This window comes from Emericellopsis cladophorae (assembly GCF_022114955.1).
Source record: "Emericellopsis cladophorae strain MUM 19.33 chromosome Unknown NODE_6_length_900724_cov_123_231613, whole genome shotgun sequence".
NCBI lineage: Eukaryota > Fungi > Ascomycota > Sordariomycetes > Hypocreales > Bionectriaceae > Emericellopsis > Emericellopsis cladophorae.
Window position 1 is genome coordinate 155,791 of NW_026250931.1, and position 27,868 is coordinate 183,658.

Genomic DNA, 27,868 nt, shown 5'->3' on the forward strand with positions numbered 1-27,868 from the left:
TATAGATTGAATATGCCGGCGAGTGCAGTGATGCGCAGGGAATTGAATTGAATGGTGGCAATAGTAGTGTTGGAAGTGTCACGACAGGCGCACACGCTGGCGCGTATAGGACGTAGACTCGACGGGCACGTTAATGTGGAGCGCTGGTAAAGTGGCGGTTGAAGTCGTTGCGATGGAGCTCCGTGAAGCTCCTGGCCAAGTCGCGGCGCAATGCCATTGCGCGTGTTACAGGGCCAATGCAGTTCGCGCTATGTTGGGAAACCGCGGATTGAATGGGTGTCCATACCTTGAAGAGATTTGAGTTTGGGAATTGGTGTGGTGTTGTCGTCTTTGAGCTATTGTAGCTAGGCGCAGTCGTGTTAGCTCTACGGCGTCCAGATGCGCGTATCAGAACAAGATGCGCCTGAGATGAACGACGAAGGAGGGGACGATGGTTGACGTTCGCGTGTTGCAATCGCACCCGGCAGCTCCCAAAATAAGCTGCAGAGGGATGTTTGACGCAAAAAAGGTATTGGAAGAATCGCGAGAGTTGTAAAAAAGCCAGCCGACGATAGTTGATGAAAGTGACTTATGTTTGGTGGTGATGCGCAGCAAAACAGAGGTACTCACCTGTTTGCGGGTGAAGCTCAGTGTTGTGAGAGACGCGATTGTATGGGAGTCGAAGAGAGAGGGAGAGAGGGAGGCAGAGAGAGAGGCGGGCACTTGGGGGGAGGCGGCCAAGCAGCCTTTTTACTGTGGGGTCGAGTGATTGTGAGAGCAGCGCTGGTTCAAGCTGAGAGTCCGCACCAGACCATGTGGCTCAGGTGGACTCAAAGAGAAGGAACGCGCTTCCACCCACTCCATTTCCAGACACCCGAGAGCCAGCCCAGCCAGCCTGGGACCTCTACAGCGCGTGGGCTCCCTGTAGTGCTGCTCAGTGCCCCCTACAGTACTTGCTCTTCTACCTAGCTGTCCAGCATCTGAGCCTTCCCATTGGCTCTGGGACCGAATTCCGCCCAGCAGGCGCGACAGCCAATGTTGGATTGAGATCAACGGGACTGGACTTGTTTAGTTGGTTGTTATTCTTCTCGTTGTGTCGTGTACTGCTTGCACTGTCCGCGCCGAACAAGAGCGACGCTGCTCTGCGCCTGCCGCAACAGGGCGGAAACTGGGCTATTGGTATCCGTACTTTCTCCCTTTCTGTGATGAATGAGCAGATCACTTTATCAAGATACCTAAGTACAAAGTACTACTCAGGTAATCATGAACATATTGAGCTTGACCATACACTCTTTTGGTCCTATCCATGCTTTATCCTTTATCATACCGCAAGTGCCTCGCAGTCCTCGTTGAGCCGCAAGGTCTTATCCAGGCACATCTTGCCAGTGACAGCCGGAGTACGGAAACTAGAAAGTGCACTCGCGACTTTCACCGACCATGCCATCTTCACACGCGCGCGCGCTGCTTCGCCTGCTCAAAACCTGGGCATCAATCAACACTGTACTAGTGCGCATACCGCCCTGTGAAGGAGGGGCCATCACACCAACTCGCTCTTGTTGTACTGGGCTGGCCGGTATCAATTGGCGCACTGTATACTTGCATGTCGTTATCCGTCCAGCAAGCCTCGACATCAGCGGCTGGTTCGCTCATACCTGTCGTGGCCTCCCTTGCGGAGATTTGTTCACCTGCGTAAAGGAGTTTCAAATGGCTTCGCACAGGATTCATTATCTCAGTAAGACTGCTAGCGGGGACATGTTATTTCGAGCCCAGCGACCACAGAGAGTGCGTCGCTCGCTCGCTAAAGCGACCGAAGCTTCACCAGGTTGCAGCGCATTGCGCCTATGTTTCGCGCCAATGCCCGAGTTGGTGCTTCATGGGCGCCGCTCTAGAGGTCGCATTTCTTGCTGATCCGCGGTGAGACTAATAATAATAACGCGACCAAGCTGGGCGCAATCTACGCTTGGTTTATTGTTTAACGCCGGTCTAGTCCGTTACACGTACGTACCTCGACGAACACAATATTCATCGCATTGATTGTTGGTTGAATTCTTCCTGAGCACTGGATCGCGTGGAATTGACATGGCGAAGATCACGTCAATACACAAGAAAGTACTTAATTACTAGCGTATACTATTTGGATGAACTCATCTATGAACAAGTTGGTTTGAATTCAAACCAACATACGCCTGACGTACATTTGCAAATGCCACCAGGCTCTTGCCGTAATGATTCCTTGGACGGCATCTCATTTCAACCACCAAGAATATCAAACCTCTGATGAACTGCTTGGAGCATTGTTTGTGAACCCCTGTATCATTTACCCAGACGCTCAAGCCTCCAGGTCGGATGCGCCGAACTACTGTCATCGGCTGGTGATCCGCTCCAGTCGCCCAGAAGCGGGGTACCTCACCCAGCACATGACGACGTGTACCGTCATATACTTCTCAGTACGTACTGGTACTTGCCCTCGTGTACATGGCCATGGCGCCCCCTTGCCTTATCTCCTGCGTGTGGACGTTATTAATTAATTATAACACACTCCAAGAGAGACAATATTGTAAGCATGACGAACGTCTCGCCGTTGACAGCGTCGATATAAATCAACACCGAAAGTCATTCTAGCCTCCCATAATTCTTGAATCACCACCTTAGCTTAGAAGCTCCATGTTCAATCACGGTTGTGAACTTATTAGACCCTAAAACCGTTTCGCTTGCTCCGATCATGGGCACCCAAGGCTGACAATAGCGACCTTGCTCGTCGGCAGCAATAAGGTGGACATTTCACAGTCTTTTTCTATTCACAGCAAGAGTTACTGGTCAGCTACACCTCACTGTCGAACGAAGGAAGGCATCGGTGGTGGAGCAAACCCGCTTTATCCATCGACGCGAAGGGGAACACGCAACTCATCCGCATGTCCGTCTTGGATACTGTAGTAGAAAGGTTCCTAATGGCGCGAGCTGAATATTGAGAAGCTCGACGCTCACATATTGTCTTCTGGGTCCAAGACTAGCTCACCAAGTGCCTCATCTCGCGCCCAATCTACGCCACTGCCAGCAACTACGCCTGCTGTAACTCCTTTGATCATTCTCCAGCGTTGTCGGCTTTCCTTAAGGCCATTGCCAAGTTCACGTATGGCCTGTTGTGCGCCGTCGTCCTCCAAGTAGGCCGAACGTTTCTGCTCCAGGTTGGCGGCGAGTTGCAGCACCTGTGCAGCGAGTGCCACGTTCTGTTTTGAAGCCCGAAGCTCTTCTGTTTGTAGTGCTGTAGTCTCCTCTCGCGTCTTGCCTCGGAAGGTGGCCAGACTAGCCACCGCGATGGCCACCTCGTCACGCTGCTGTACGTACGGCAGAAGATCCCTGTCAAGTTTGTTAGGGGCTTTCATTCGCAGTAGTGAACAAGTACATAGAAGCTGACCTCTCAACGGGTGAGGCTTCTGTGCCATTGTGTACGGCCTTCAGGATCGGGTTTGTGGATAACACAGAATCAACAATCTGGTTGCGCAGCACGTAGCGGGCGCGCGTGTCTGAGAGCTCATTGCGCGCGGTCGCGGCAGCCTCCTCTGTAGAAACACCCTCGTCTACCGCTGATCGTCACTCAGTAAGTCAATTCAATCATTGAGAACGCGTGCCCTACATCCTTGTAGCGACTTTTGCGCGTTGATGATGGCAATTTCCAGACGAAGTTCTTGTAGCTTGTCGTAGAGGTCCAGAGCGCGTTGCTCATCGACGGACACGGGTAATGTAGAGGAAACTTCTTCGGGCGCTTCCTGCATCGGTTGATCTTGAGATGCGTCCATGCTTGATTGATCGGGCGATCTGCGGCTCGGGTGTTGATGAGATTTGGTTACAGTGCGCATCTGCTGGCGTGGAGGTGGCTCACATGGTGAAATTCACAAATTTTTGGATGCGCAAGTTCTTGAAGCAACCAGAGGTGCGCGAACAAAAAAGACGACCTAAATTCTTTGCGCCAACTAGTCGAGAACAAGCTACAGAACTTCTGCCTAAGTTGCTCCAATTGAATCAGGACTCTCGCAGAAGAGGTCCTATCTTCGTAGGCGGCATCTCCTTGAAGGGTATCGCCTCCGGATCCCCCTTCTGATTCCAATACACCATTCCCTTGCGCAGCCAGTCGGCGTACGTGCCCGGTACGATATCAGATCCAGGATGCTGCCGCCAGAGCGATCCGAGGGTCGGCCCAAAGACCGTGAGAATGAGACCATGTGCCAATTTGAACCCCCAACTCCTGGTCAAGCATCCTTCGACGATTTCTCTCGCGCGCTTCTGGTCTGGCGTCTCCTCTTCCGTATCTTTGGGCAGCGAGAGCGACATGAGCTCGAAAGCACAGACGCCGTTCCACTTTGTGAACTCGTTGATGAGTTGCGACCCAGCCATAAATTCGAGGGCGTAAACATGCTTCGCGCAGTACTCGGGGCCGTTCCAGCCATCCTCATCGTCTTGCAGACCCATGACCTGCCTGATCACCTGGCCCTGAATAATGTAGTCCGTGAGCATCTTGGCCACTTCTTCAGGACCATGCGTCACACCGTCAAGCTCAATGGAAACATCTCCAGCGTAGTCCAAGTGCGGGATCTCCTTGAGCAGGGTATTGGCATGCATGCCATCCGTGGACGTCCTCCCACCGTCTTCGTTCCAGAGTCTCAGAAGCAGCTTGTGACAGCGCGTGAAGAGCGGATTGTTGGGTCGGGAGCACAGGAAATAGTTCATCAAACTCCTACCGTCCTTCTCCCCTCCATTGTAGCTGAGGACCTCATAAGGTGACTCAGGATCTCCCAAAGTCTTGTTCCAGAGCCTATCGAGATCGCCTATCTGCATCATGCCAGCGTCGGCGTAAACACCGCCGTACTTGTTCAGGAGCGGCCATCGAACCAGATCGGAGGTGTGTTGCAGGCCATAGCTCCCTCCAATAGCACCCTCAATGAATGATTTGGGAAACACACTGGGGTCCTTCACATCCAGGTACTTGGCGATGTTGAGAGGGGAGTCTTCTTCGCGATCGAGCACACGAACAGTCCAGCCGTGCTTCGAAAAACGACGATGCCAAGCCCGCACGTTGCGCTGCGTATATGGATGCATGTTCAAGAACCCCGAATGCCAGAAGAACCAGACATTCTTCAGACTTGATACTGGTTTTGGATGCATCAAGTCTTGATCGACCTGAGCATCTGGACGGAGGTCAAGTTGATCGTCGGGGATCTTGTAGAGCCCTTTTGGCATTGGATAATCCAGATTGACCATTGTTGCGTCCGAGGTTGTGTTGTCGATCTGACATACCGCGCCTTGTAACACTCTTAATCGATTGAGATGGGTACCTTGTCCCTATAAATACTCAAGCTCAACATGGCTTGGACAAATTACGTTGGTGTACGCCATCTCCACGGCTATGCGTGGTACTGGCAGACACGTATCCGTACGTCTGGAGCACTTGCTCAGAGTGACTCATGCCCAAATACTACCTACGTATATGTAGCCGGGTCCGGGCCGGCGGGGCCCCTGATCGGTTTAAATGTGTATGCTGGTGGGGCTGGTGGTCTCCAGCCACGGGCATGACGGTTTACGCCACAAATGACGGCCACTCGCTTGCCCGGCGTGTCCAGGCACACGCACATTATCTGTGCTGGTGACTTGACCATCTGAGCAACACCATCCGCTGTGGAAGAACACCCGATCAGTCACGCGAGCCTCGTGGCCGGGAGGTCACTTTGAACAGCGCCGCAGCATATTCCGCCGGTCTTGTCCTCCCCTTCACTTGTTGTTACCTGTTACTCCAGCCTCCGCCTTGAGAGGAGCTATCGCTCTGCGCGTCCAGGCAATGTCTTGGGATGGCTACTCAAGTCTTGATCGCCCACACGGGCCGGCGCCTTGAAGTAGACACGGCGCAGTTCTCCAAGTAAGCGTTACGTGCGAAGCCATGGCTTCCGTCTCGTTCTAATGGGTTCGTAAGTCTAGACGAATTCAAAGCCTGGGTCAGCAAGCATGGCGCAGTCCCTACCCAACACTTTGTCGCCTTGACGCCACAGGGCCGAGCCATCAAGCCTACGGGCTTGTGGAACGAGGTACGAACGTCTACGATTCTGAGGTATGCCGTACTGACCATAACTAGAAAGACATATTTGTGTACGATGCGCGCACGACTCAGCGCCAGTCGCAGGGGTCGCCGACCATAGTATCTAAATTACCCTCTCCGAAACCGCCAGCGATTCCAGCCGCCCCCAACATGATAGAAGATGTGAAAGCCATCGGATCATGGCAGAAGCTTTGCGAGAGTCGGCGGACTTGGGCTCTGAGAGTGGCAGACGATTGCGGCCAGATGGACAGCACCGTTCGCGCGCGGTTTGATGAGATCGACGTGATGATCAAGTGTCTTGATGCAGCCATTATCAATCTCGAGATCAGCGTCAAACAAATCGAACCCAAGCACACCGAACTGAAGAAATGGGTAGCGCCTGCGCTAGAGGAACACTCTCGCCTGGCGTCGTCATGGCAGCAGTACCTGGAGCTTGCGAGCAACGTCCCTGTCGCACCCGCCATGGTCAAGTTCATGACGAGAGGCGCGGTTACCAAGGGTGCACACACGCTCGAGGACCTCATTGAGCCTGAAACAGCTAAGAAAGCGGGTAAACTTGCCGCGACGGCCAATCGCAGATTCAGCGAGAAGGCTACAGAGTTAGACAGGACCACGAACAGAATGTACGAGGACTTGCAGCAGTTGATCGGAGAATTTGATGCCCTCACAAACCGCTCCGTGTTGGCACGCCATGACGAGTCGTCGCAAATCGTTCAGGATATTGAGCCTGTCTCGAAACAGCTCGACGCGGATTACAAGACAGTCTTGACCTACAGCGACGCTCAGAAGGACGTGGCCCAGGCCTCAAAAACAGCTTCCATCCACACGGAGCGTTTGGTCCCCAATTTGCAGAAGAGGGCTCAAGAGATGGCGGAGCTAATGCGGTATGCGACAGAAGCCCGGAATGCCATCGCCGCAGATGCAGTGAGCTTTATGAGGGCCATTACAGAAGTCACGTCTCTTCGAGGAAACGTGAAAGACCAGATTAACTTGCTGAATCAGTCCGAAGACGACCTGACAACCTTTGATTACCTCCGACTGATACAGCAATTGCCATACATGTATGCGTCGTTCGTGGCAGAAGCGGTGCGGCGTCACGAATGGAATGACAAGGTCAAAGCCGATTCAACAACACTTGCCAACGAAATGGCGCTGTTCCAGGACGAGGAATCGAAACGCCGGCGCCGGTGGCAGAAGATGGTCGGTAGCACCTATGGGCCCGGGCTGGACACCAACGTGATGGGACTCGAGGTTAGCGTAATGGGCGACGACACCTCGTGGCCACCAATGAGCAAACAAGAGCTGGACTCGTATTACGATACCCTGCGCGGGCTGGCAACCGAAGAGGCCATTTTGGAAGACATAGCCCAGCTGATCCAGGAGATCAGCAGTCCCACAAAACAGCAGTCCAAGCGAGTCAAGGCTTTCAAGAATGGCAGCGTTTTCGAAGCTGCCCTTGGCCGCAGCGGCCTCATGATTCGAGGGGATGATGATCTGCTCCGCACGCTTCAGGAGGATAAGATGAAATTGGACAGCAAGCTCAAAACGGCAGAAAGCAGGGTCCGTCGCCTGGAGGATCTTCTCCACAGGCAGTCTCAGGCGAGCCGACCGGGGAATTTGTTCCAACCTGGCCACGAGAGAAACGGTTCCATATCTTCTATCAAATCATCCCGGCCCGATGGCCAGCAAGCCGTGACGGACGGGACAGATGCAATGGTCCGGCGTATTGCTGAGCTCGAAAATGAATTGAAGGAGGAAAAGCAGAATTCGGCGCGCATGCAGACGGAACTTGCAGCCAATGCGGTCCAATATGGCAACATGAAGGATCAGTTCACCGAGGCAAATACGACAAAGAAGGACCTACTAGAGAACATGGAGGCATTCAAACGCGAGTTTCTTGAGGAGAGAAAGTCTCTGGAAGATGAGATTCGAGACCTTCACGCGCGTCTAGAGAACACCGAGGACGAGATGGAGCACTTGGGTGACTCGAAAGAGAGAGCCCGAACTTCGCACGAGACTAAGATCGAGCAGCTGCAAGCAGAGCTGGAGCGTCTGAGCGAGCAGCATCGCGATGAGTCGCAAAAGGCGCAAGGTCAGGTGAAGTTTCTCCGGAACGACGCTCGAATGCTGCATGACCAGCGTGAGACACAAGAGCGCGAGCTCGAAAGTGTCAGGGAGACTGGCAGACACGTTGCGAAACAGCTTGAGGCGCTCGGAGTAGTAGCTGATGGCTACCTGGGGAGCCTCAAGACCCTCCACGATTACATCGGCCCTCAGGACTCAATGCCCGAGGACGCTGACCTGGGCGATGTGCTGCAAGAAGCAGCCACCAAGTTGCTTTCTAGGCTGGAAGGTTTGCAGAGTGATACGGACATCGTGCGCAACGACCTCGAGGAAACTCGCAGCGCTGGAAAGACCCTCCGTGACGAGCTGACTGCCACTGAGCAGAGGCTCGCTTCAGAGGAGGCGGCCTCACTCAAGGCGCGCAACGAAGTCGCCGAGGAGTCCGCCAAGGTGGAGGCCCTTGAGACGGAACTCGCAGGCGTCATGGAAGAACTGCGCAAGCTGCGAGCGCGTTTGGACGATGGCGAGAGTGGCTCGGGAACACTACAGAAGCAGCTGGAAGACGAAGAGAAGAAGGTCGTCAACCTGACCGAGCAGCTTGCGGCGCGCCAGTCGCGGGTCGGTAGCCTAGAGGAAGAAGCGCGCATGTACAAGGAGAAGGCGGAAGACTCGCAAGGCAAGCTGTCCGAACTCCAGCGACGCTTCGAAAGCCGCGACGAACGGTCAAAGGACCTCACACAACGGCTGTATTCGCAGAATGACCGCATGTGTCACCTCCTCGAGCGCCTAGGCTATGCCGTCTCTCGCAGCGACGGGTCCATCACGATTACGAAGGTTCCCCGTGCGGAGCGGGCCACGCAAAACCCGAATGACTCCTCTGACCCAGGATCGTCCCTGCGAAAGTCAAGTGTGTTCAAGCCGGGCATGCTTGGTGCCAAGGCCCTGCATGACAGTGCCGACCTCGATCTTCTCAACTGGGCCAACAGTCACGATCTCGATGGTGAGGACGAAAGGTACAAGGTGTTTGTGAGCAAGCTTGGGGACTTTGACGTGGATCAGTTCTCGGACACTGTCTACCAGAAGATCAAGGAGGTGGAGCACAAGGCACGTAAATGGCAGAAGGAGGCCAAGTCGTACCGAGATCGCGCGCACGCCGAGCACAAGGACGCCCACAACAAGCTGGCCTTTAAGAGCTTCAAGGAGGGCGACCTGGCGCTCTTCCTGCCAACCAGGAATCAGCAAGCCGGGGCATGGGCTGCATTCAACGTCGGCGCACCTCACTACTTTCTGCGAGAGCAGGACGCGCACCGCCTGCGTCATCGCGAGTGGCTCGTGGCGCGGATCACGCGCATACAAGAGCGGGTGGTCGACCTGTCCAGGAGCATGCAGTCGGGGAACGACGAAGAGTCGATCAACGACGAGAACGAGAATCCGTTTCAGCTGTCCGACGGACTGCGCTGGTACCTCATTGACGCGCAGGAGGACAAGCCCGGTGCGCCGTCCACGCCGGGTATGGGCAAGTCGACAGTCGCCGCTAACACCGTCGAGGCCACGGCAAACATCCATACCCACGCGGTCATCAGCAAAGGCAAACCGAAGGACAGTGCGGCGGGCCTCGAGAAGACGTTGTCAAAGAGCTTGGAAAGCCGCAGAAGCAGCTCGAGCTCCAAGAGGGCTGTCCCTCTTACCAGCGCTGGCGCGCAAGCACTCCTCAAGCCCGGGGTCGTAGTCAGTGAGACGAACTCTCTCCGAGCCGCTGCACCAGAAACGCCGTCTGCGACCAGTCCCACACAGCCCGGCAGCCCCCTCAGCGCACGCCCGCCGGCGACGGACAGGGACCTAGCAGGGCCTAGCAGGGCGAAGGGGAAGGCGGCAGTCCCCGCTGACAATGACAGCGCCAAACCGTCAGAGGTACGCCAAGTCGATACGCTCTTTGGGCCCTGAGTCAAGATGCTGATGGTGGGCGTCACGGGCAGGGGCGGCGTAGACGGCTTCAGCGACAGGAGTCGACAGGGAGTCCCACCAAGAGATCCGTGGTGTGGGATCCGCTGTGGAGTGTTGAGTACACATATGAGAGTCCGACTAGGAAATGATACCCCGGAATCATGCGAGCGAATATTGCTACAAGGCTTGCGAGGCGTGCATTTCGGAGCTTTGGTGGGCATTCTCTCAGATCATGACTTTTTATCAGGAACGCGCTCTGTGGATAGAAGCAATTATGACGAGGATTTTAATAGACATTTCATATCTACAGGGAGAACCAGCGCGGCCATGCGTGATGGAGGGCGTTATGGGCTACACATCGAACATGGACTGGTAGGGGGGGTCATTATCCGCAGAAACGTCGTCTGCTCTGATGAGCAATCAGTCTATCGAAGGCCTCTACTTGTTACACTTATGAGTACGAATCCAGTGCACGGTGCTGATCACTGGGGATCATGGGGCACACACGTTGGGCTTATCTCCCCGCGATGCAGGTGGCGGTGATAAGCGGCAATCTGGACTTTATTAGGCATATCGAGGTGCCCCACGTACGTCCGTCCACAGCCGCCCGCCCCCCTTTCACCTACCTGATTCAATCCGCAAGACAATCCTATTGTTCATCATTGAGAGCCGAATCTGGCCAAGACGTCTCTCGCTCCCAAGATGTCTTTGGCTCTTCTCACGTCACGGTCGTGATGCGATGCGACATTGACACAGCGCGCGCAATGACAGCCAGTACTAGTAGATCCCTCGCCTCGCGGCGGGAGCTCCCGCGGCTGCCCCCCGAGATTCTCCAGCTTATCGTGGAGAGCGTCCTGCCACCCAACACCCGCGCCTTGCTCCCGACGTCTCATAGCGCGGTCAGGACGCTTCTCGCGCTGACAAAAGTCTCGCGCGTCACCTACAGCTTGGCGTCCAAGCTCCTACGCCAGCGATGCATGTACATTGAGACGAGTCGCAGGCTGAGCAAGGTGCTGCTGTGCATGGACAGGCTCGTGCCTTCGCTGCCGACCCCGTTGCTGTCGCTGCGCAACATCACATCACTCTACCTCGCGCCGTTTGAGACGACGCTCGATGACCAGCCCACGGCCATCTGGGTTCGGGAATTATTCCACGAGGTCTCGCAGACGCTGCGCCGCCTCGTCGTGCATATGCCCTTTCGCAGTCTAGACCTGCCGGACGACCACCTCAACGTGCGACCCATTCTACGCGAAGGATTCGAGCAGTTGGTCCACCTGGAGGAATTCGTCTGTCTGGGCGAGTATCCGGCCTTGAGCACGACCAAGGCCAGTACCGACGTCTGGCGCCTCTGGCCAGAACTCAAGCGACTGGTCCTCTTTGAGGTGCCCGTCGACAACCACTGGTTGTGGTGGAACGTGGCCACACTGTCACGGCTGGAGCACGTTGTTCTGGCCAAGCCCACACATCTCGCGGGGACCAACATCAAGGACGAGTACTTTCACAAGCTGCCACGCGACTGCCCAGAGCTGAAGCGGCAGATTCGCATCGTGCTGTACGGCGTGGCGTATGAGATTCCCACCGAGACGGTGGACACGGCACGGTGGAACGAGATTGACCCCGAGGAGAGGATGACGGTGGAGAGGTACGAGGTGCCCATGCCGTTCTATGGGGATGAGACGCCGAATGAGCTGGTGACCGGCTGGATCAGGCGTGGGGCATTGGACGGGACGCTGTGGAAGTCCAAGGGGGAGAGGCTCGGGCCGGCGAAGAGGAAGGGGCAATTTGCGTAGGTGGAAAATGTGGCCATGGGCCTATGACACGAGCATGGAAACCATGGCTCATTTGAGTCGTGATGGTCTGATGGAGCATTCGACCAAGATCGTGACACAATAATGCCGACCAATACGGATACAGGACATACTTTGATTCTACCGAGTGTCTTTCTTCAGATGATTTCCAATTCCCCTAGCATTGCGCATGCTTCAGTTGATGTTATTACAATTGAGTACTACCAGTTTACTAGGAGGTGCGTAGTAGTAACAGTAAGCTGTTGACACTAGGTGGGTACATGGTGATACGTAATTAGCTCGGCATCTCAGGGGCCCCAGAAAATGGAGCAAGAACTGGAGCAAGAAAAGAGGCAGGAAGCACCCACATCCACGTTGGACCAACTTGGAGATTCGGAGTCAGACCAAACACCTCACCGACTGATTGATTCTCCTCCCTGCGTACAGCGATTCAGTTTCCTGTTGCTTGTCAACCACCTCTTGAAACTGAGCGGAAGATCATCAATCGCACTTGACTACGTCTGCGATGCGACCAGACGACGCGCAGCGCGGCACAACGTTACAAATCCAGCACTGAGCCCACCACATATCAAGCATCAGTGCCTAGGTACCAAAAGCACCTACTCACTGCATCTGTCCCCGGATGCAAAAGAGCCCTCGAGAGCCCTCGAGACATGGCGAACCCGACTCCATGAGCGATACTCTCGACCACATCTCTCTCTCTCTCTCCCCCTCCCCAGAAATCCGTGCTCCTTTATTAGGCTGCAGTCGCAACTAACGAGCGCTACCCGTGTCTCGCTCGCCGCGCCGCGTACCCGAAACAGAGCCGTCGACCGGATCCCCAAGAGGCACCATGGCGGGCAGCAAGCCTGCGACGGTCGCCTCGTACGCCGCAGGCGCTTCACTTGCCGCCGCCGCTCTCATCTACGTCTTTGGCCCGACCTTTGCCCTCGACAACGAAGCCGCGCCATCCGGTCGGAAAAAGACGATTGTTGGCCTGCGCAACGGCGCCAACGACTGCTTCATCAACTCCGTCCTCCAAGTCCTCGCCGGGCTCGACGACCTGCGCATCTACCTCATCCGCGAGACACACCGGCGCCGCATCGAGGATCCCGCCGTCTACTCCCATCTCGTGCAGCCGACCGATAGCGCCGGTCCGCTGCCGGCGTGGAAACTCCACGGGCTGCAGGACGGGCTGGTGACGTACGGGCTGAAGGATATGCTGGATGCGCTTAACGAGCGACCCATATACAAAAAGGCCATTTCGCCCTTTCAGCTCGTCCGCGTGCTCGAGACGGCGTTTAGGCAGCGCATCAGCCGCCAGCAGCAGGACGCGCAGGAGTTCCTGCAGATCGTGGCCGAGAGGCTGAAGGACGAGTACCATGCCGGAAGACGGGCGAGAGACCACGCTAGGACACACGGGATCACGCCTCCCTACGTCGAGAATGGCGACAGCAAAGGGGCCGAGACAGATACGGAGGCAGGGACAGAGACAGAGACAGGAAATGAGGGTGCTAGGAACAACGGGGCCGAAGCATCTGATACAGAAACCTCGACTGCCGAGGCGTCCACATCCGACCCGACACCCAAAATCAGTAGGAAGCGCATGCCCAACGAGAACGAGGAGGCCTTTCCCATGGAGGGGCGATACGAGTCACAACTGCAATGCACGACCTGCCGGTACAAGACCCGTCCCCGCGAGGAGGCCTTTTGCACATTGACGCTGGCCGTGCCACAGGTCTCTTCGACGTCGCTGACCAGCTGCTTCGACGGGATCTTCAAGACAGAGTACATTGATGACTTCAAGTGCGAGAACTGTCGTCTAGTGCAGGCCAAGGAAAAACTGGAAGCAGAGCTGGCCAAGTCGACATCCGACACGTTTCGAAAGACAGCCGAGGAGAGCATTGTGAAGCTGCGCGTGGCCATTGAGACGAACCCCGAGGAACCCCCCGAGGGCGTCGACCTTGGCGACATCAAATACGCGCCCAAGCGCAGGATTGCCAAGACGACCCGGATGACCATCTTCCCGAAGATCCTGGCCATCCATCTGTCCAGATCCATCTACGGCGTCGGGCATGTCACACAAAAGAACTCGGCCAAGGTCTCGTTCCCTGAGAACCTACCGCTGGGTGGTCTGGTGGACCAGCGCAAGTACAAGCTGCTGGGCGTTGTGACACATCGCGGCGGCCATAACAGTGGTCACTACGAAGCCTTTCGACGGCAGAACATTCCCAAGCCGCCATTTGCCAACCTAAACACCTTCCAGGCGTCTGAGGCCTACAGCAAGACGCCAACCCCTATTTCCACGCCAGATCTAAGTGCACGCCACGTCGCTAGCCCCGCTGTCTCGACACCTGATCTGCTCTCTGCATCGTCGGGCACATCATCCATCTCGGTGGACTTGCCGCTGCCTCCCCCTCGCAGCGTCCCAGAGGACCACCAGGTCAACGGCAAGATCAAGGATAGCGACAGCGGCAGTCTGCGCTCCGTGGCTGCGTCGACAAAGTCAGCCCTCTCGCGGCTGACCTCACCAAAGTCGAATAGGGGCAGCCGGTCAGGCTCCCCTGGCCCGGCCCCGCCAGTGTCGGCGGCAGGCAAACCATCCAAGCAGAAGAAGCCCGCGGCCGACAAGTGGTGGCGCGTGAGCGACGAGAAGGTGAAGCAGAGCAAGACTAGCGAAGTCCTCGGCATGCAGAGGGAGGTGTATCTGCTCTTCTATGAGCTGGACAAGGACTTTTGAGGGGAGGCAACATGGCGGGAAGGAAGAAAAAGAAGGAGAGAGGGACAAGTAAGCTTTGATGGTTCATTCCAATTCTCTCTTCGGGGTTGCATAGGGCGGCGTTCTGTTTGGGTTAGACTTGTATGGACGAGGGATCTTGCCCGCGTTACAGCACGGTAAGTGCTAACAGGCGCGAAGCATCAGGAAAGGTGTGGCTTTGTAGTATATTAGTATCAGACAAATATATCGTGTGGCTCGTTCGCTAGAATGGGCCGTGGTGATCAATGGATGTCAAGGCCTCTGGCACTACCGACAGGAGTGGCTAGAATACAGACATAGCCACAAGGCATATACTTCATAAATCAATATACTGAAACAATCACAGCAAAGACTATCCGTGTCAAGTATTATCGTGCTTATTTTGTACTTCATGATAAGCCGGGACAGAGTCTTTCCGGGCTTTAGGGTAGGCAGGGAACCGCTCGTTCTGCGCTTACGGCCGAGTCGCCGACCTCCATGTCCATCGACGTACGTAGACTAATAAAGAAAGGTACGTAGTACAATACGAATAGGCACCTGATCTAGCCTAGCGCGTCTAGTCGAACGGGACCCCTGGAAAACGCGGAAGCTAGCGAGAGCTCAAGGAAGAATCTCCAGACACGCCTCGAGAGTAGGTACCTACCTGCCTTACATCAGCGCCTAACCGTGAAACGTCGGCCGCGTTGCAGAACTTTGCATACTGGACTCATCACCTCCACTCACTAGGGCCGTGTCTTCATTCTTCATCTTCTCACCTTTCTCTAGCGTGGGCCGCTAGCCGTATGTCAATGGTTCGGGTAGGGAACTGGAATCGTAATCCGACCGGCGATCAAGTCAACACGGTAATCATCGCATGGAGTCATGGACCGAGCCCGACGCCAAAGGGAGCCAGCCATAACAGTTGCTGGCTCTCCAGACCATCCCCAGTCGAGAAGGCCGTCAGGGTCCGGGCAAGACCTTCTTCACACCGCCCTACCTCAACACGACATGGAAAGGCGGAACGAGTCTCCTCATTTGAGATGGCCAGAGCAGCACCCGGCTCTGATCAATACTCACTCATCACTACCAGTCGAGCTGCCCCATCCGTACACAAGCGTCTATCATAGCAACCATCCAACTGGCCATGGCGGGTCCCAGCGTCACTTCTCCAGCAGACAGCCGTCGCCTGCGGCACCGCCTCTCTGGGATGCTGGTCAGTTTCCACTCAGACCACCTCTGGAGAGATGGCCCGGTGAGCGTCCCAACCAGATGCTCGGGACCAACAGGGGGCTCGATCCACGGGAGATGGCCCAGATGGCCCTGGCCCCGGCTGCGCGCTCAGACACATCAGTCGGCACTGAGGGCAGTCGCGCGGCGGAGACGCTGCCCGTCGCATTAGCCGACGAGGTGGACACCGCGCCGCGAACGCGGGAGAAGAGCACGGCCAGGAAGATCCAGCGGAGGACAAAGACTGGATGTCTCACTTGTCGAAAGAGGAGAGTCAAAGTGAGTAGACAAAAGTCCCCGTTACCAACACTACGTACTAGACCGACCCGGCAACCTGGCCCAGGGCGCTGGAGCCTGAACGCCCCACCGCATCCTACGGCGGGTACTTATTGAGGACAACGAGTCCCAGGCCCCTTGGCCCAGCTTTGGCCGGGACTTATGTACCCTGAAAGTACCCCCTGCGTTAGCCTGCACTTACGGCCCCCAGCGTACCCGAACCGATGGGAACATGACAACCAACTCTCCACACGCTCCGACTGCACTTCCACATGCCACCGTCCATGTCGTTTGAGGTCTTGACTAAGCTCTCACAACACTGACACATTTTCTTCTTACTCATTTCCAATATCATAAATTCTACAAGCTGCGCTGCTGACCACATAATTTCCCAGTGCGACGAGCAGCGACCTGCCTGTAACAACTGCACCAAGGCCAAGCGGGAGTGCCTGGGCTACGAGGTACTGTTCCGAGAACACAACGGCGTCAACCCTCTCGCCAGGGCCGCCTCTGCCACATCCAGCAACCCACCCTCACCGAACCATCTTGCATCCTCTCAATCGCCCAGTGTCGCCTCATTGACCTCGCCATTGCCGGCACCAGTGGCGTTGGCCGACTACCCCACGGGCACCCAGCAGGCTGTTCTGGAATCTGTGTACAGCTCCCTGCCACAGCCTCCCCACGGGCATTAACCGCACGAAGAAATGAGGGTGGACCAACTCCTGTCCCAGGTGTGCGTGATGCCCGACTCACCCGCCAATGTATACGATGATGCATGGTACCAGGATATCGTCGCGGTGTACCACGAGATATACGCCAGCGCGTTGCATGCTTTTTTCGAGTCGAAGTGGTACTACTTTATGGAAAAGGGGAAAATGGCCTTTCCTCGCCAGCCCTCGCTACTGCAGCTCATGGCCTCCTTCCTGACAGCGGCAGCGCAGCCCGATGCCGGCAGCCAGGAGAAGATGGCATACATGGCCTGTCTGGAGATGAAAGTCGTCTGGGAGCTGGCAAAGACAGCAGCTACGGCGGCGCCCCCCAATGCCGACAATCGTCGAGCGACCATTCTGCCGAGCGAAGCGAATCCAGTCGAGGCGCAACACCGGTTCCACGTCGTTGATGCTTTGCTGAGCGGTACTGTTCTTCCGTGGAATCCCTTGGCGCCTCCCTTGCAAGACGCGCAGCATCACCGCGTACGCGAGTTTGAATTTTGGTATCAACTTGCCGAGTTTCTCCGGTCGGGCGTGCCTGGAGCAGACGAGCTAAAGGAGGCAGACCGGAGGACAGAGTCTTTGCAGAAAATGCGCAATCACCTCGACGGGCGCGAGAACCGAGACGTGCTGTACTCCACCGCCGTCTTGCGAGAGCATGGTCTCAAGTATCCTGCCAATGCAGACAGCTCCCACCTAACCGCCTACCATGCTGCGGAAGACAATCCGAGAGACAAAGTCGTGGTCGCTGCACGGTTCATTACGGGGCATACACAGATCAATGGCGGGACGACTAATGTCGCGCGCCGATTGTGTGACATTGCGCAGAGGCTGCATATCAATACCAAGGCCAATGTGCCGCAAGCTGCGCAGTAAATGCAGCATTGGCAACGCCATTTGGTGATCGCAGTTTGGTACCGTGGCAGAGGCGCTTATTTGAGAAGCATTGGGGCGTCGGTGATGCTTCTCTCAGCCGTCGCTTGCCGCGATGCTGCGAATCACTCAGCACTCCGATCTCGGAGCATACCGGGTTGGCTTGGACAGACGAGACTCCAGGATACGGTCAACAATCTCTCCCGGAAAGGGCGGTTGTAAGACGATGAGTTGATTGCATGAGTCACACCAGTGTGGATGTCACTGAAGGCGACTATACCAACGCTGTGACACAAACCAGGCACCTTACATGGTTCAGACTCACCTTTGGCCACATCACCTTGAGCTTCGATTTCACTCAACCCATCGGTAAAATACATCTCACAATGCCACCTCCAATTGTCCCATCAAGACATCTCCCGTCCCCTAACCCGCCCTCGACAGAGCCAGGCACCATCCTCCTTGAGACGGAACGCCTGGTCCTCCGGCGTCCGCTTCCCAGCGATGCACCCTTGCTCGTCGCCGCGGCAAACCACAAGGAAACCGCCGCCTTCATGACAGACCGCTTTCCGTCACCCTATACCATCGAGGACGCCGATGACTTTGTGCACGAGAAACTGGTCCCCAAGGACACACCAGCCGAGTACCCGACCACTGTCGCCATCTTTCTCAAGGACGACCCGTCGCGGCTGCTGGGCACAATGGGCGCCAAAATCGGTACAGACATCAACTATATCATGTGGGAGCTGGGCTACTTCTTCTCGCCCGAGTACTGGGGCCAAGGCTACGGCACAGAGGCCGTTGGGGCGTTCACGAGATGGTGCTTTGAGACGTGGCCGGATCTACAGAGGATGCAGGCTTCGACGTACGAGTTCAACGAGGCGAGTGGGCGCGTCCTGCTCAAGTGCGGATACGCCAGGGAGGGAATGAGACGGCGCTCGGCGATGAAGAACGGAGTCATGACAGGGGAAGTGTGGTATGGCATATTGAGGGAAGAGATGCTCGGGGCACCAGAGGCCATGTGAGCCCATAGATTGGCGAGATGCATAAAGATTTTCCGAGTATGTACAAGAAATGCAGATACCTAGATTCCAATTCACGAGGTCTCGTGATACGGCGGCGGCAGGACCTCATTCTGCTGGCTGCGCATCAGTCGCTTCTCGTCCAGCACGACTCTCGTCACGATGCACTCCACCTTGACCACTTCCATCATCTTGGAGTGTGAGAATCTGGACTGTTTCACCGTCAAACAGCCCGAGTTCAGGCAGTCCGTCTTCCTGCCGTCGTGGCGCCACTCTTTGTTGGGGCGGAGATGGCATTCCTTTTGCGAGTGCTCACCGCTGACAATGTTGACGCTGCCATTGCGGCCGGGCACAAACTCGTGGAGATGCTCGATTTGGTCCCGGCCGTATAGGGTGAGGGAGATGTGGCAGGGTGCCTGACGGACTGCGTTGTGATACTCTTTTCCCCTGAGCCAGGTCTCCAGCTTGTCAATCTGGTAGAAGTGGGCTTGGTTGAGCAAGTGGTGGTAGAAGACTTCGTCGTGGCCGGTTTGTGCGTCGTGCGAAATTGGGTACAGGCTCGTCCTAAGGTAGCGGAGGATGTGCTCGAATAGTGATGGGACTACGTCCACGTAGTAGGGCCTTCCGCGAGGTGGAGCAGATTGCTTAGGCGACGCGATTCCTGGAGGGTGGTCCTGGTCGTGGTGAAGGTGCGTCCGCCGATGGTGAGCTCGACGCGGTCGCTGGGATTCGACATCTCCACGTGAATTCTGCTGCAAGATTAAGGCTGGTAGTTGAGGGTGCGGGTTGGCTTTTGTTTTAATATCAGCGACCTTGTTGGTAGCAGTGTCCCAACGCACCCTGCCAGTCTAGGCAGTCTGCCTTGAGTCCGTCTTGTGCACTAGCCAGGATACGACCGACATATTTGCCCATGTTGGTAGGAGGAAATGAGAGCTTGGTGCATAGCCGACGGAAAATCCTTTATTGAGCAGTGTATTACTCTCATGATACCTGGGCTGCGCCTTGTTGTACTACGACACGAGGTATGCTGGGCGTGATGCGGGCGATGGCTGCCTGTTTCAGCATGTGCAACTGGTGCTTGGGCGACGAGCATTTCTGGTGTCCTCCATGATTCTGACGAGTACTTTCCATGCCAATTGACGCCTCAAAGTTGGCGTGCAACCAGGAGAGCCATTGCACCACGGGAAGATGGATTGAAATATCAACACTTGAAATTCCAAGGCGCGCGATAGGCGTCAAGCCGCTCAAGGCTCAAGCGGCGCCAGCGTGGGGCAAGTGCCGACCTGAAGGCGCATGATAATCCAAGGCCGTCCATTGGCCAATGGCCGCATCAATGTTCCTCCGCACCCACCGTTCCACGGGCGAAAGCTCCAGTCTTCCAGATTCGTTGACGACCAGACCAGCTCATTGCCGCATGACGAGCACGACTCAACTCTCTCTCGGCCATTGATATCGACGCGCACGAGGCGCATACGGAGGACCCTCAAACTCGATCCCAGTCCTCTTCTCTCCTCTCCACCGTGTCACAATGGCTTCGCCCCTACGAGCGTTTGCTGGCCGAAGCGCCAGCCGACTCTGTCTCCGTCCGGCTTCGATACCGACCACCTCACGACCCTTCGCCACCACATGCCACCGCAAGTACGCGACGCCTACGCCCGACCTCAGTGCTCGCCTCATTCCCGTCGACGAAGACTTCAAGAACCCGAATGATCCGTATGGCGCCCACACCCTCCAGGAGGGCCTCACGCAGAAGTCGCGCGACAACTCGGTCGAGGACCGCAAGGTCAGGCACTACACCGTCAACTTTGGTCCCCAGCATCCCGCCGCCCACGGTGTGTTGCGTCTCATCCTCGAGCTCAACGGTGAAGAGATCATCCGTGCGGATCCCCACGTCGGTCTCCTCCACCGCGGTACCGAGAAGTTGATCGAGTACAAGACCTACCTGCAGGCTTTGCCCTACTTTGACCGTCTGGACTATGTCTCGATGATGACCAACGAGCAGTGCTTCGCACTGGCCGTTGAGAAGCTGCTGAATGTCGAGATTCCCGAGCGTGCCAAGTTCATCCGCACCCTGTTTGGTGAGCTCACCCGCATCCTGAACCATCTCATGTCCGTCCTCTCTCACGCCATGGATGTCGGTGCTTTGACGCCTTTCCTCTGGGGCTTTGAGGAGCGTGAGAAACTCATGGAGTTCTACGAGCGTGTGTCGGGTGCCCGTCTGCACGCCGCCTACGTTCGTCCGGGTGGCGTCCACCAGGATATCCCCGCTGGTCTGCTGGACGATATCTACCAGTGGGCCACCCAGTTCGGTGACCGTATCGACGAGACCGAGGAGATGCTGACGGATAACCGTATCTGGATTGAGCGTCTCCGTGGTATCGGTGTCGTCACTGCTGCTGACGCCCTGAACCTGTCCTTCACCGGCCCTATGCTCCGCGGCTCTGGTGTGCCATGGGACATTCGCAAGAGCCAGCCTTACGACGCCTACGATCAGGTCGAGTTTGATGTCCCCGTCGGCACAAACGGCGACTGCTACGACCGCTACCTTATCCGCATGGAGGAGTTCCGCCAGTCTCTCCGCATTATTCACCAGTGCCTCAACAAGATGCCTGCTGGTCCCGTGCGTGTGGAGGACTACAAGGTCGCCCCTCCCCCGCGTGCCGCCATGAAGGAGAACATGGAGGCACTCATCCACCACTTCCTTCTCTACACCAAGGGTTATTCCGTGCCCCCCGGTGACACATACTCGGCGATCGAGGCACCCAAGGGCGAGATGGGTGTCTACGTTGTCAGCGATGGCAGTGAGCGCCCATACAGGTGTCACATCCGTGCTCCTGGATTTGCGCACTTGGGTGGTTTCGACCACGTCTCAAAGGGTCATTTGTTGGCTGACGCTGTTGCGGTCATTGGTACTATGGATCTGGTGTTCGGTAAGCTCTCCCCTTCATATCATGCTCAGTGTACCTCTGGCTAACAAGACACAGGTGAGGTTGATCGGTAGAGGCGGCATGCACAGATAACTAGAATGGGTTTTCTTTGTTTTGTAACCATAGCTGACAGGAGGATCAAACCAGAGTATATACCTTTCCTCAGTGGTAGTTGTGACCAAATTTACGGTTGTTCAAATATGCTTCCCTCTTCCATCCTGTGTTGTACACAACGTTGATACAGATTGATACAAAGTGATACAGAATGAGCGCACGGCCATCCTAGATGACCTTGGCTCCCGACCCAGACGCCTGCGCCATGAGAAAGCCTTTCAGGGGTCCCAATGCATTCACAGCCTTGAGCCCCATTGATCTCAGGGGAACAAGGGGACCGCTTTCCACAGAGTAGAGCTTGTGCAGTTTGTCACAAACACCCATCAGAACATGATTCGCGGCATACCGCTCCGAGTTGTAGGACTCGAGCCACATCTGGGTGCCCAGATCCTGGCCGTGCGAGACAGCGTACTCGATGGCTCCCACTAGGCTCTGCACATCAGCCTGGCCTTGGTTCAGGCCCTGACCAGCCAGTGGGTGGATGGTGTGCGCTGCGTCACCAACCAGAGCCACACGCTCGCCAATGTACGTGTCCGCATGGCGGAACTTGAGAGGGAACGAGGCGACTGTGCCCTCCTGGACGCCGACCACGGCCTGAGGAAGCATCCGGGGGTTCGTCTGCGTGTGCTGCATCCTCCATTGGTACTCCTCATCCTGGCCTTCGTTCTGGCTGTGCATGTACGCAAGGTCGACGGGACTCAACCGGAAAGCCGCGTTGACAGCGGCGATAAAGTCTTTTGGTGCAAGCCGCTTCAGCAGCGCGGCATTGGCCGGTGTCGTCGACCAAACCAAGGTCGCAAAGTTCCCAGGCATCGGCAGCATGGCGACGGGACCTGTCGGAAGGAAGCGCTGGTAGGCCGTCTTGCTGTATTCTCCTCCCCATCCCTCCCCTTCCAGTGCCAGCGTCGCCACGACGCCATGGCGGCCATAGTCCCATCCCCGGCTCTCGATCCCAGCAAAAGATCGCACGGGGCTGTTTGCTCCGTCTGCACCCACGAGAAGTCGGGCTGCCAAGGTCTTGCCGTTGGAGAGCTGTACCACAGGCCACGACCTTAGATCCATCTCTTCCGTTTCCTCGCCCAGCTGGATCTGCTCGACCTTTGAGCTTTCGAAAATATCCACGCCGCCTAACTCACGTATCCGCCCCAGAAGTCCACTCGTCAGGTTGAGATTCTCCGTCATGTATGCGATTGTCTTCTCGGTCCCCTGCGTGGGCCAGTCGAACTCGATCCTCGCCCCAGTGACGCCATCCCAGACCTGCATCTCATGATAAGCTTGTATCCTGTCGCGTTGCAAATGCGACCACGCGCCAATGCTGTTGAGAAATTGCGCGGAAGAGGGTGTAAGCGAGGAGCAACGGTTGGAGAATTTGGACGGCGGGAGTGAGAGGACGGAAGATTTGGTCAGATCTTGGGCTTCGATGAGGGCCACGCGGAGGTTCGAAGTCACTGGATTGGTACCTGTGCTTTGTTCTTAGTAAAACATCATTGATACTGTCCTGTCCGACTTACGGAGTGCTGCGAGTAGCGAAAGGCCTGCTGGGCCACCACCCACGCACACTACATCATAGATATCGTTTGTCATGGTGGCATATCCACGGCGGGCCATTGGTTTGGACAGACGAGTACATGCTCGACATATGGAGGGCGTGGATCCTAGAGCCCGAGTTGCAGCCATTGAGAAAAATGTCCAGAAAGTTGGCGTATGGACGGAAGTGCGGTTTACACCATGTGAAGCCATCACGATATCAGCAAGGTGTGGCGTTTGGCATGCGGCTGAACTATGTGGCTGTGCAGCTCGGACCCAGACAGCAACAGGGGTCTTGCGAACCTAGCGCTGCCGAATGCCCAAGTTGCCACAGAAACAACAGCAAGGGTCTGGTCATTGTTTGCTCTGATGAATATCTTTCGTGCCGTTGTTCAAGTCGCTCATTAGCGAATTCTTACTTCCGCATCATTCCTGGCCCCTCCATCTCCCCCCTTTGCACATAATCGCGCCTCATTCTTCCCCAGACGCAAGCTGCCGGCCGCTACACCTGCGACCTTTGTGCATACCGTGTTGACGGGTAGCGCGCGCGACGTCATTGCCGCATCTGGCAAATCGTGGTTGCACACCTACCTTACCTCAGCACTTGACACGTTTCCTTCAACAACTGTCTCTTGGTTCTTTACTCAGCGAACACCCATTGCGCTCAGCGGTCAAGTCAAGAAGACTTACAGCGTTACTGGGAAAAAGCGATAACCGCAAAGATGGCCGACATGGAAGACTACCTCCAGTCGGACTTCGACCCCAGCAAGGTCACCATGCCTCGCTTGCGATCGATACTTGTCACCCACGACATTGGGTTTCCCGCCACAGCCAAAAAGGCGCAGCTTGTGCAGCTTGTGAACGAACAGGTCATGCCACAAGTTTCCAAGTTGCGCGCACAAAAGCTTCGCGCCAAACGGTCGAGCATGGGCATCGTGAATGCTGGCAGCGCCGAAGACGTTGGGGACTGGGACGACTCGGTCATCGAGCCTCCCGCGTCTGTTAGGAGAGGCAAGTCACCCCGGAAGTCGTCGACACGCGTCAAGAGCGAAGAATATGACGAAGCACACATGGCGACGCCCCGAGTGACATCCCGGCAGTCGCGTGCCTCGCGTTCTGTCAGTCGCGCACAATCACACGCCGACGACTACGAAGCCCCGAAATCTACAGCCAGCCGTCGCATGAGCCGCCGGACAGTAACACCCTCTATCAAAGATGAATCAGGGGACGACAACGATAACCCCTTCTCTGATGATAACCCCTTCCAGAGTGGTGTTTCTCCCACTGGCACCGTTCAGAAAACACCTCGCAACAACTACAGGCGGCGCTTGAGTGCGATTGAGGTGGCAAAGAGTGCGCAGTCAGCGCGCCACAGCACAGGCCATCAAGCTGGGCTGTCGGTGTCCAAGACTAGAAGACAGCAGCAGACACCTCAGCCAGAGTTCGACGACACCGAGGACGATAGCGACGACATGGAGCCTGGCGAGGAGTTCACGCCTGACGCACAACTCGAGCTCGAGGCAGCTGCCAGCCAAGGTGAAGTGATGCCACCGCGCAAGACTTCGAGAAGTGCGGCTCGAAAAAGCAGCCGAAAAACGCCCCTAGCCGTTCTTCTCGTGACCTTGTTATCTGTGTACGCCGGCTGGTGGCGCCAAGAGAAAATTGCTGTGGGTTATTGCAACCTTGGACGGTCGCCACAGTTCATCGTACCCGCGGATTGGCCGATTCCCGACTCTGTAGTGCCTTTCCTGGAGCCTCAATGCGAGCAATGCCCGCCGCACGCCTATTGCTACGAGAACTTCGAGACGCGCTGCGAGCAAGATTTCATTCTGCGTCTGCACCCGCTGTCGTTCGGCGGTCTGGTACCTCTGCCTCCGTCGTGCGAGCCTGACGGTGAGAAGGCACGCCGTGTGAAGGCTGTTGCCGACAAGGCCATTGAGGAACTGCGTGACCGCCGGGCCAAGTTCGAGTGCGGTGAGCTCGTTGATACCGCCGGGCACCAGCAAGACTCGCCGTCTATTGACGAGGAGGAACTCAAGGAGACGGTGAGCGCCAAGCGTAACAAGAAGCTCAACAGCGCCGAATTCGAGGACCTGTGGATAGCAGCCATTGGTGAGATCACAGCTCGCGAGGAGGTTTCCGCCAAGGCTATCGAGTAAGTACATTCTCTCGTCATCATGTCTTGTATCAGCTATCCGAGACATGCCACTCTTAACTTAACCGTTTCTGACTGGAGACTAATCAGATCGACTGTCTACCATGCAGAACCTCCAATTCCACCGGCTTTCCAAACCGCCAGCTCTCGTCAACCTCTCTCGCTCGCGTTTCACTCCGCTGCTCCGTCCGGCGGGCCATCCGACGCGGGGTGGAGCGATATCGACTCGCAGCTGGACTTTTAGTCATGGCCTTCATCGGTGCATTGGCCGCGCGAGCAAAATACAGAAAGCACGTCATAACTTCCAGGCAGGTTCCTGCGTTAGTCGAGACCGTCTTGACCAAGCTGTTGAGCCAGAAGGAAGTTGGTGCCGAGGATGACGAGGAGGATCCCTGGCTGTTTTTGCCCAACCTGCGCGACGATGTGCTTCGCTCTGTTCACTCCTTGCGCGAGCGAGAGCACATCTGGCAAAAGGTGAAGGCTGTCGTCGAGATGAACAGCAATGTCCGCACCAGTCAACGCGAGGGTGCAAATGGCGAGTTTGGCCGTGCGTGGGAATGGATAGGGCCTCTCGGGATTGAGGGTGCTCGGAGAAGGCGTAGCGGGCGACAGTCCTTGCTGCCCAACTCCAATCCAGTGACGCCAGGGTCGGTGGCTGACTCTGTAGACTCGAAGAAGTGGCAAGAGTCAAGGCCTATCTACTAGGCCGTGTATGTGTTTCGCTGTTCATTACACTTCGTTTTCTTTTGTCTGTCCTGTTCTCTCACTATACATGCTTCTTGGGCAATCTCGTGCCTTTTAATTAGTCGACGACTTTTGGATCTGGCGTCAAAGGAGAGGGCGTGGCTGGGATGCTCTGTGTGGGTGGAGGGCTTTCATGGTCTACAGTTATATGATCAAGGAATGGACGAATGTATGTCACGGCTCATTTCCTGATCTACGTGTAGGCCAGTTACTCTAAGTCAGAACCTGACATCGGCCTTGGCTGTCGTCTCAGGCTCACGGCGAGGCTTGCTCGCGCAACTCGCAATTGAGTCTCTTGTATATATGGGTAGATGCAGCAGGTCACAAATATCACACATGCGAGAAAGGGGTATTGAAAATCATTTGGCTGTTTGAGCTATGGCACAGGTCTTTATTACAAGACGGATGGTGTAACAAAGGGAAGGTCTGGTATAGGTGATCTAGCTTCTAACAAGAGGTTGGATGTTTATTGGGCCTTGGAAGAAACGATCTCTGGAAGAGTAAATAGTTAGCACAGTTCGAAAAACCAAATGTCCAGTGAAAACTTACTCTCGACATCGGCAACACTCTGCTGGAGGATCTGCTGCAGAACCTTGGGGTTCTCCAGCTCCTTCTGGACCTTGGCAATGACAGACTGAGCGAGCTCCTTCTGCTGGCGGGCCTTGACCTGGCCCTCATAGCGGACCCATGAGTCGAGGACAGACTTGGCCTCGGCGGCAATGGCAGTCTTCTGCTCCAGCTCGTAGGCCTGGTTCTCGAGCTTGGCGGTCTCCTTGGAAACCTCAAAGAGGGACTTGGTGATGTCGACAACACCGCCCATCTGCTTGACGTCCTCGATGCGGGTCTTGACGGCCTCGGTGTGGTCGGCACGCGCGCTGTTGAGGATATTCTTTATCTTCTCGTTCTGCGACTCGGCCCAGGCCTTGTAGCCGGGACCGCCGTACTTGATCAGACCACCCCAGACGGAGATGAGGCAGAAGGCGATGATGGTCTCCTCGTTCATGACATAGTACTCGTTGCTAATGGCGTAGGCGCTGATGCCGGCGAGCGAGGACAGGATGGCCGACTTGGAGATGAGGCTGTTGCCGGGGAGGGAGTCGATGATGGACTGGGCCTTCTTCTTGGGCTCCTCGGTAGGGACGCCGCTGGCATAGCGGGCCTGGGCAGCGGCGGCGGACGAGAGAGCAGGCAGAGCCTGGCGGGCGACCGTCGGGCGGAGGAGGGGAGCTGCACCTGTTTTGAGAAAGTCAGTTGTGTCCTTTGTCCCTCCCGCAGACCGGCGAAGCGGCCAATGGCGCGCGCAAAACTTGCGGCGACCGAGGGCGACGTACCAGCAGCGCTTCGCGCCAATCGAGAGGCCATTGTGAGATGAGATTTGATGGGGGTATCGCGGGCTTGACGTTGCCTTAGGAGCTGTGATTGAGGATGAGGTTTTATCGCGCTAGATCGGTATGTTCGCAGGGTCACGTGGCTGGCAGCCGAGTTATTACCGCCCTTGGGGCGAGCGAGGCCAAAAGGGTCGCTCTGGGCAGGTGCGACCTGATTGGCTCAGAATTCAATGTCGATGAAGATTTCCTGACATTGGGGCTTAAACTTGACCGTTCATAAATGCAATAGTCCTGCTCTCATACTATCTTTGAAAGTCTTTGAGCATATATCCATCGTTGGACGATCTCATATTATTCTTTCGTCAGCGC

The 27,868-nt window shown here is 56.1% G+C and overlaps 12 protein-coding genes across 12 annotated transcripts; 7 read left to right on the top strand and 5 right to left on the bottom strand.

The window, feature by feature from the left end:
* Positions 1–2,960: 2,960 nt before the first annotated feature.
* Positions 2,961–3,776, bottom strand: J7T54_001609 (uncharacterized protein; the record flags this gene model as incomplete). Its single annotated transcript, XM_051503624.1, has 3 exons — positions 2,961–3,336; positions 3,395–3,563; positions 3,614–3,776. The coding sequence occupies 3 exons, from the start codon at positions 3,774–3,776 to the stop codon at positions 2,961–2,963; spliced, it is 708 nt and encodes a 235-aa protein (XP_051364589.1).
* Positions 3,777–3,999: 223 nt separating this feature from the next.
* On the bottom strand, positions 4,000–5,235 carry J7T54_001610 (uncharacterized protein; the record flags this gene model as incomplete). Its single annotated transcript, XM_051503625.1, has 1 exon — positions 4,000–5,235. The coding sequence occupies one exon, from the start codon at positions 5,233–5,235 to the stop codon at positions 4,000–4,002; it is 1,236 nt and encodes a 411-aa protein (XP_051364590.1).
* Positions 5,236–5,819: 584 nt separating this feature from the next.
* J7T54_001611 (Autophagy-related protein 11) lies at positions 5,820–10,072 on the top strand (the record flags this gene model as incomplete). Its single annotated transcript, XM_051503626.1, has 3 exons — positions 5,820–5,887; positions 5,942–6,053; positions 6,101–10,072. The coding sequence occupies 3 exons, from the start codon at positions 5,820–5,822 to the stop codon at positions 10,070–10,072; spliced, it is 4,152 nt and encodes a 1,383-aa protein (XP_051364591.1).
* A 764-nt stretch (positions 10,073–10,836) lies between these two features.
* On the top strand, positions 10,837–11,862 carry J7T54_001612 (uncharacterized protein; the record flags this gene model as incomplete). Its single annotated transcript, XM_051503627.1, has 1 exon — positions 10,837–11,862. One exon carries the CDS (start codon positions 10,837–10,839, stop codon positions 11,860–11,862), a length of 1,026 nt encoding a protein of 341 aa, XP_051364592.1.
* An 850-nt stretch (positions 11,863–12,712) lies between these two features.
* On the top strand, positions 12,713–14,599 carry J7T54_001613 (Ubiquitin carboxyl-terminal hydrolase-like protein; the record flags this gene model as incomplete). The annotated part of the gene is made up of 1 exon (XM_051503628.1): positions 12,713–14,599. The coding sequence occupies one exon, from the start codon at positions 12,713–12,715 to the stop codon at positions 14,597–14,599; it is 1,887 nt and encodes a 628-aa protein (XP_051364593.1).
* Positions 14,600–15,604: 1,005 nt separating this feature from the next.
* On the top strand, positions 15,605–17,685 carry J7T54_001614 (putative transcriptional regulatory protein-like protein; the record flags this gene model as incomplete). Its single annotated transcript, XM_051503629.1, has 3 exons — positions 15,605–16,102; positions 16,495–16,752; positions 16,831–17,685. 3 exons carry the CDS (start codon positions 15,605–15,607, stop codon positions 17,683–17,685), a joined length of 1,611 nt encoding a protein of 536 aa, XP_051364594.1.
* A 383-nt stretch (positions 17,686–18,068) lies between these two features.
* On the top strand, positions 18,069–18,707 carry J7T54_001615 (putative N-acetyltransferase-like protein; the record flags this gene model as incomplete). Its single annotated transcript, XM_051503630.1, has 1 exon — positions 18,069–18,707. One exon carries the CDS (start codon positions 18,069–18,071, stop codon positions 18,705–18,707), a length of 639 nt encoding a protein of 212 aa, XP_051364595.1.
* Positions 18,708–18,778: 71 nt separating this feature from the next.
* J7T54_001616 (uncharacterized protein) lies at positions 18,779–19,616 on the bottom strand (the record flags this gene model as incomplete). Its single annotated transcript, XM_051503632.1, has 2 exons — positions 18,779–19,365; positions 19,544–19,616. The coding sequence occupies 2 exons, from the start codon at positions 19,614–19,616 to the stop codon at positions 18,779–18,781; spliced, it is 660 nt and encodes a 219-aa protein (XP_051364596.1).
* A 616-nt stretch (positions 19,617–20,232) lies between these two features.
* J7T54_001617 (NADH-ubiquinone oxidoreductase) lies at positions 20,233–21,705 on the top strand (the record flags this gene model as incomplete). The annotated part of the gene is made up of 2 exons (XM_051503633.1): positions 20,233–21,634; positions 21,689–21,705. 2 exons carry the CDS (start codon positions 20,233–20,235, stop codon positions 21,703–21,705), a joined length of 1,419 nt encoding a protein of 472 aa, XP_051364597.1.
* A 208-nt stretch (positions 21,706–21,913) lies between these two features.
* Positions 21,914–23,353, bottom strand: J7T54_001618 (ubiquinone biosynthesis monooxygenase COQ6; the record flags this gene model as incomplete). The annotated part of the gene is made up of 2 exons (XM_051503634.1): positions 21,914–23,193; positions 23,257–23,353. 2 exons carry the CDS (start codon positions 23,351–23,353, stop codon positions 21,914–21,916), a joined length of 1,377 nt encoding a protein of 458 aa, XP_051364598.1.
* Positions 23,354–23,994: 641 nt separating this feature from the next.
* J7T54_001619 (Man1-Src1p-C-terminal domain) lies at positions 23,995–26,132 on the top strand (the record flags this gene model as incomplete). The annotated part of the gene is made up of 4 exons (XM_051503635.1): positions 23,995–24,841; positions 25,013–25,427; positions 25,736–25,974; positions 26,095–26,132. 4 exons carry the CDS (start codon positions 23,995–23,997, stop codon positions 26,130–26,132), a joined length of 1,539 nt encoding a protein of 512 aa, XP_051364599.1.
* A 505-nt stretch (positions 26,133–26,637) lies between these two features.
* J7T54_001620 (ATP synthase subunit 4) lies at positions 26,638–27,533 on the bottom strand (the record flags this gene model as incomplete). Its single annotated transcript, XM_051503636.1, has 3 exons — positions 26,638–26,663; positions 26,721–27,404; positions 27,503–27,533. The coding sequence occupies 3 exons, from the start codon at positions 27,531–27,533 to the stop codon at positions 26,638–26,640; spliced, it is 741 nt and encodes a 246-aa protein (XP_051364600.1).
* Positions 27,534–27,868: the final 335 nt, after the last annotated feature.